This window comes from Sus scrofa, chromosome 4 (assembly GCF_000003025.6).
Source record: "Sus scrofa isolate TJ Tabasco breed Duroc chromosome 4, Sscrofa11.1, whole genome shotgun sequence".
Taxonomy (NCBI): Eukaryota; Metazoa; Chordata; class Mammalia; order Artiodactyla; family Suidae; genus Sus; species Sus scrofa.
The window spans coordinates 107731095-107737864 of NC_010446.5; the positions used below are offsets into that span (position 1 = coordinate 107731095).

The 6770-nt window shown below is 59.5% G+C and overlaps 1 protein-coding gene across 2 annotated transcripts; it reads left to right on the top strand.

Annotated features, from left to right (window-relative positions):
- RHOC (ras homolog family member C) lies at window positions 619–6611 on the top strand. Of its 2 annotated transcripts, none has more exons than XM_003125846.4 (5): window positions 619–760; window positions 3936–4099; window positions 4648–4768; window positions 5057–5187; window positions 6012–6611. In XM_003125846.4, the coding sequence occupies exons 2-5, from the start codon at window positions 3944–3946 to the stop codon at window positions 6183–6185; spliced, it is 582 nt and encodes a 193-aa protein (XP_003125894.1). In that variant the 5' UTR covers window positions 619–760; window positions 3936–3943; the 3' UTR covers window positions 6186–6611. The 2 variants fall into 2 exon arrangements, with proteins under 2 accessions (XP_003125894.1, XP_020946420.1); XM_021090761.1 differs by lacking the exon at window positions 619–760 and adding an exon at window positions 1808–2055.

Sequence of the window (6770 nt, forward strand, 5' to 3'; positions counted from 1 at the left end):
CCCGGCTAGGTGTCCCTAACAGCACAGAAATAATACAGTGGGGGCGAGAACTGAATTCAAAGCTGGGGATCCGGAAGGATTTCCAGGACTGCCTTTTGAGGGATGGGTAGGAGTTGGAAACTCCAGGCAGGGAGAAACGAAGGGAACTGGGAGGTGGAACCAGGTGCCTTGAATCTCAAAGGTTCTGAAAAGTCTCCAAGGCTAGAGGATGATAGTGGACTGTACTTACTCCGCAGTGATTCTAGGAACAGAGGGTGGGCATCTTCCGCGGCCCTCTCCTCGGGCGTCCCCAAAGACTCCTTTCTAGTCCCGCGAAGCCCCGGGTGGTGTAGACGCGGGTGGCCAGTTGGCCACAGGAGGGCAGCAGCGGCCCTTTCCTGACTCCACCCCGAGCGCCTCTCAACTTTCCCGATACCGGTTCTCCCCTAGGAGCTGGAAGGCGGGGCAGAGGCAGAGTCCTTCAGGGTCCCGTCGGCTGTGCCCCGCCGCCCACGCCTCCACAGCCTGGGCCTCTTTCCCGAGCCCCCGGCCGGCACCCGGGACCGCCCCCCCACCCCGGCCCCCGCGGCCTGCGCTCAGCGACCCGCGGGGGCGGGGGGCGGGCGGAGCCTAGGGCCGCCCGGCCCGCCCCTCCCCCTGCGGGCCCGCCCCTCCCGCGAGTCGCCCCTCCCGCCGCGGCGAAGAAGGAGGGCGGGGCGGTGCCCCTCGGGTCAGTCTGCCTCCGGCACCGGCCGCGCAGCTGGGAGCGGTGGAGCGGAAGGTACCTCGGGTTAGGGCTGGGGGCGGCGGGGTTGTCCTGGGAACTCGTCCCCGGCAGAGCACTTTCCCCCTTCTCCGCTTGGCCGGAGCTCGGGGCGCCGGCCGGGGAGGAGGGGCTTTGGCCCGAGTACGGGCCGCCTGCCCTCCCCTTGGACGCGGCGCCTGGGCGGCGCGGGGGTCGGCCGGGCTCGGCCCCTCCCTGCCCTCCTGGGCCGCCGTGAGGCGCCCCGGGAATTGCCCCGCAGGGCCTGTCGTCTCTTGGTGTCCAAGCCGGAGTCCCTTGCCTTCCCCTCCCGACTTCCCGGAACCTGCCCGGCCGGGCGAGGGGAAATGGGGCAACTTGGGTCTCTGCGAGGAAGCCCCAGGCCAGACGCTCTAGTTTCCAGGCCCGGCGGCCCGCTGTGGACCGGGGCTGGGGTGTGGGTCCCGGTCCGAGTCCGGATGGAGGAGGGAATTCCCCTCGCCGGGCTGGTGGAGTGGCGGGAATAGGGGCTGGGTGTGACCGTGGGGGCGGCCACTGTTCCGGGGGTCTGGCCGTCGCCCTAGATGGTTTCTGGAGTCGGCCTGGAGTGGGAGGTAGGGGAGATTGGGAAGGATCCAGCTCGTGCGTGTGTGTGTGAGTTCAAGAATCTCCTCCCTTCCAACCCCCCCACCCGCCTTCACACTTCCCAACCCGGCTAGAGAGTGTCCTGGGGGTTTGGGCTGGAGGCCCCAAGGCTGAGTCCTGCCATCACTTCTAGTTTTCACGTTCAGGAGGACGTATCTGATTTCTTCCCTGGACCTCAGGGGTGGCCAGCAGGGTACTGCAGCCCCTGGTTCATCTGGGAATCTACAGGATGGAGGAGAGGGCAGCTGTTTAGTCCCAAGGAAGGCCCCAGGAGTTCAGGTTCCATTCCAGTCCAGTGTGGGGTTTGGTTGCCTCTCTGAGGGTCAGTGGGGCAGTTCTTCAGGGGCCGCCTCTCACAGGGAGCTGTTGTCCTTGCCATCTTGGCCTTGGGCCTGGTGGCCTGGGCCAACTACTCTACTGAGCTTGAAGGGAAAGTCTTATGATTGAGCTGGGGGCTCCAGGTAATTTAATGCATGCTCTTGCCCCGGAGTTCTGGCCTCTGCCCCCCACCATCTGGTGCCACCTAAACTGTCCTGCTGGGGGTGGGCAGTGGCACATTCATGCCTAAGCAACTGGCAGTCACCCCAGTGGTGAATGCCCTCCAGCCCTCCATCAGCAGGGCCCTGCCCGGGTTGGGGCCACCCCAGCCTGTTTTCCCACCGCTGGACCAATGGAACTTGTGGGAGCAGGTAAGCGAGTTTTGGTCACCTGGGTAGAGTTTCCAGGGACACTCCCCCCTTTTCTGAAGGATGGTTTCCATTTTTGGAAGGGATCTGCTGGCAGGGTGAATGCCTTCTTGTTTGTCTTTTGGGGTGTCAGGGGGAGCCCCTGTTGTGGTGGGGAGAGTGGCTGTGCACTCTCAACTCCTATAAATTCCCTCTGACTCATATCCACTTCCCCTCATCCCAGTTGTGTGTGTGTGTGTGTGTGTGTTTGTGTAGGGGAGGGAGGCCACCCAGGATCCCACTGTGGAAGAAAACTTGTCTTGGGCTGGGATATTCGCCTCTTAAAAGACAGACCAAGGCAGGGGTGTGAAGTGATGCTGGTGTGGGGAGAGTGAAGGAGTTGAGTCTAGAACGACAGGATGTGGGACTGAGAGAAAAAGCCAGGTTTGGGGCAGAGATCGGGTTACCATCTCCTCCTTTCTTAACTGCTCCCTGCCTGGTTGGTGCTGGGACTCATTTGTCTCTTTTTTGGGGCTCCTCCCAGCACTGACTCTAGCCGCCCCCCCCAGCAGCCTCGACTTCATCTCAGCTCCAGAGCCCGCCCTCTCTTCCTCCCAGGCCTCAGCCTGGGAACTCCAGCCGGCTGGAGGTCGGCTCCTCTCCCCAGGGAAGGAGGAAGTGAGGCTCAGCTCAGGGGCAGGGAAGCTAGGAAGGTGTGATGAACTGTGCAGATGCTCTTTGGTGTGTGTCGGGGGCGGGAGACACTGGAAACCCCGGGAAGCTGACTCCTTGCCCTGAGTCACAGGGAGGGGTGGGCAGGGCCTTGGGGTGAGCTGGACAGAGGGGAGGAAGGGGCTGTTCCAGGGAGTGGGTGGAGGTGATTCCCTAGTGGATTATTCTCAGTCCCTCTGCTGTGGTAGATGTGTGGCTCCCTACAGTGTGGTCATTGTCCCCTGCCTGGGGCTGAGTGACCCAGTGTTGCTGCCAGGCCCAGGAGGAAGGGGGGAGGAAGGCAGGCTGCCCGAATGTGGGCTGTGGGCACTGCCCAGACTGAGCCTCCTTTGTGTGCCTTGGGGCTCTGGGGACCAGGATGGGGTGGGCCAGGGACACCGGCTGGCTGCTGCCACTGCCCTCCATCCGTCTGCTCTCCTTCCCACCTCTGGGGTGATATGTAGAGAAGGCAGCAGACTAGTGTCTCCTGCCCTGCTTTGACTGCCATCACTGCCACGGCTCCATACACATTGTCTTAAACCTTCTGAGCCACACTTTCCTAGTTTGTCAAAATGGGAAGCCCACTTTCAACCTTCCAGGCTTCTGGGGGCTGAGGGAGGTGATTTTTGTCAGTGCGCCCCCCCATAGTGCCTGGCACCCAGGGGCGTGGTAAATATTCCTTCCCTACCCACCCATATTGGTGGGGACTCTTGGTTTTTCTCTGGGCACGCATGACTGTGCTGAGTGAGGGACAGTGTGTTCTAGATTGGACATTTGAGATAATTAAATTTGAAAAGTATCAAGATCCTGGTAACAAATAAGTCTGACTTGATACCCTGCTATGTAGAGCAAATAAAAGCTGCTGCTTCAGACACCTGTCTAGGTGTCCAGGGGCCCACACTTGGTGAGTGGATTAGATTAGAACTCATGTTTTCTGGCTCCCAAGTGGGTGGTTCTTCCACCTCCCACTTCTGTGTTCTAACCCATGGGGGCAGGTCTGTCTCTGACCCTGAGATTAAGAATTTCAAGCTCAGTTGCTTCAACAATTGGTTCTTGGCAAGAAGGTGCCTGAGCAAAAAGCCCCTCTCCCTCCCTTCCTTCCGTGGTTTCCAGGGAGGTCTTGGGGGGCCCTAGAGACGTGTTTTTGGACTTCGTGGCTTTCCCCAACATCCCCACTGCCTCTTCTTTGCTAGCCCCAGCCATGGCTGCCATCCGAAAGAAGCTAGTGATTGTGGGGGACGGGGCCTGTGGGAAGACCTGTCTCCTCATCGTCTTCAGCAAGGATCAGTTCCCAGAGGTCTACGTCCCCACCGTCTTTGAGAACTACATCGCAGACATCGAGGTGGACGGCAAGCAGGTAAAGGCCAGGAGCCTCTGCTCATCGCGCCTCGGCACCCCGCCCCCAGCACTTAGGAGCCTGGGATGGCCCTCCTCTCCCCCGACCCACACCCTTGCTCCCCTCTCCCGGCTGAAAGCAGTGAAGTGAGGAAGTGCAACTGCCGTCCCTGGAAATCCAGCCTCCTGGTTCTTTACACATGCGCTCTAACCTGGGCCCAGTCCCTTGGTCTCTGGGCTTGAGCCCTGACCCCACCCCAACTATAAAATGGGAATAACAGTAGGGCCTCTTTCAAAGAGTTTCAGTGAAGATGAAATAAAACAGTGGTGCTCACAATGGCAGTTCACACTGCACAAAGACCAAACACATTGTCTCAGGGTTGAACTCACCTTATGTTGTGTGGCTGGGATGAGGACTATCCCTTGCATGTAGTAGGTGCTCAGTAGGTGCCCAGTGAACCTAAAGGACCAGGATTTCAGAGAGGACACCTGGGTGGCAGGGCGTGCGGGGGTGTGCCTGGGGCGTGCCTGGGGCCCTCAGGCTAGCGAAGCACTGGCCCTGTGTGTCAGGTGGAGCTGGCCCTGTGGGACACAGCAGGGCAGGAAGACTATGATCGCCTGCGGCCTCTCTCCTACCCGGACACTGACGTCATCCTCATGTGCTTCTCCATTGACAGCCCCGACAGTCTGGGTGAGCTTGTTGGAGGGACGGGATTGAGAATCCCTTTGAATCCACCAGTGGGAGGGAGCTCCTGCCTTGGTTCATTTGAACCCTTTTCGGAGGCTGGGGGGAGGTGCCGGGGAGCCCCTTGGCCTCCTCCTGTGGTTACTATGGCCTTTAGAGGACTTGGGAGGGTGTGTGCTGTGAGGGAGAGGGGTTTTGAGCTGTGAAAGGGGCTGCCTTGGGGAGACAGGGGGCCCTGGGGAGCCCTCTAGCCTAAGTGGGGGCACTGACCCCTGTCGGGATGTGTCTGCACAGAAAACATCCCTGAGAAGTGGACCCCGGAAGTGAAGCACTTCTGCCCCAATGTGCCCATCATCCTAGTGGGAAATAAGAAGGACCTGAGGCAAGATGAGCACACACGGAGGGAGCTGGCCAAGATGAAGCAGGTGAGTGTGGCTGCCAGGCAGAGGAGGAAGGACCCCCGTGAGGGCTGACAGGCTGGTAAAGAAGCCTTCTCCTGTTGACTCCCTGTGACTTCCTACCCCCTGTGTCGACACCATGGTGAGGGAGGGAGAACCAAACGGGCCCTAGTGTCTGAGCCAGTATATGATGAAACTGTCAGAGGACAAAGTGACCTGTCCAAGGGCACTTGGCAGCTTATCCATTGCCCACTGTTTGATGTTGGGGCTAGAAAGATGAATCAGAAAATCTCTGCCCTCAGGGAGCTGGCTTCTTACAATAAAGGTTTGCTTGGGATATGCAGGTAGAGCCACCTAAATACACCTGGGAGGTATGGGCTGAGGTGGATGCAGGACGAGGGCATTGAGTGGCTGGAACAAGGGCAGAGTGGGGGAGCTACCTTATTTGGGGTCCCGGTAAGTGGCTTTCTAGCCAGAGGTGAGTTAATCAGGGAGAACTGCCAGGCCAAGAAACATGGATTGTCCTCCAAGGATAATGTGGCAGGGTTTTAAATTGGGGACAGGTATGGTCAGGTCAGCATGTTAGAAAAATGAGTCTGGCAGCCCTACAGGATGGACTGGAAGAGAGTGAGAACAGAGGCAGGGTCGGTCAGTTAGGAGATCCTGATTCAGGTAAGAGAAGGGTGAACCGTGGGGTGTAAAGCCAATGAAGAGAATTTTGAAGGTAAACCTGAGTCTTGGGTCTCTAGCCAGACCCTGCCCATAGGGGCCAGGGCTGGAGGAGATCATTTGTTCCGGTTGCTGCACCTAGCCAGCAACTTCCTTTGACCTCTCACCTTCCACCTTCCCAGGAGCCTGTTCGATCTGAGGAGGGCCGGGACATGGCAAACCGGATCAGTGCCTTTGGCTACCTTGAGTGCTCAGCCAAGACCAAGGAGGGGGTGCGGGAGGTGTTTGAGATGGCCACTCGGGCTGGCCTCCAGGTCCGCAAGAATAAGCGCCGGAGAGGCTGCCCCATTCTCTGAGCTCCCCTCGGCTTCCCCTGCCTCCCTGCCTCCCTTCACAGGGCACAGAAGCTCCCCTCCCTACTAGGGATCCCTGCCCAAGGCTCCCTTTCCCAGTTCCCTCCTGCCCAGGACTGCATCGTTCCCCAGCTCTGAGGGTGGTGGCCAGCGGCCCTGGGAACCTAGGGCTGTGTCCTGCCTGTCCAGAGCCGTCCCTACTCCTGTTGCCTTGGTCCAGGGGTGGAGCCTTTGCTCCCTTAGGCCTTCCCCAGAGGATCATCACACCAGCACTTTATACACGTCTGGCTCACAGGAGAGAAGCTGGGGTAGGGGACCTGGAGGGTGTAACCCGGAGTCCTGGTCCCTGGTGTTTCTGCTTTGGGCAGAGGCCTTGGCTCTGGCTATACTTGGTGGGGGGCATGAATAAAGGCCACAGGCTCCAACTTGTGTGTGGCTTCCTGTCCTTCTCTCCTGGTCCCTGTCTTGGCTGTGAGCCTGGAGTCCCATCTCTTCAAACTGCTCGCCAGGCTGGCCCCCTGTCTGTAAAGGCAGGACTCCCGGGCAGGCAGGGTGGAGTCTTAGAGAAAAGGATGAGGTCATGCCTGG

Coding starts and splice junctions, on each gene's coding strand:
- RHOC (XM_021090761.1), top strand. Junction 4,100..4,647: donor TCGAGGTGGACGGCAAGCAG/GTAAAGGCCAGG, acceptor CCTGTGTGTCAG/GTGGAGCTGGCCCTGTGGGA. Junction 4,769..5,056: donor TGACAGCCCCGACAGTCTGG/GTGAGCTTGTTG, acceptor GTGTCTGCACAG/AAAACATCCCTGAGAAGTGG.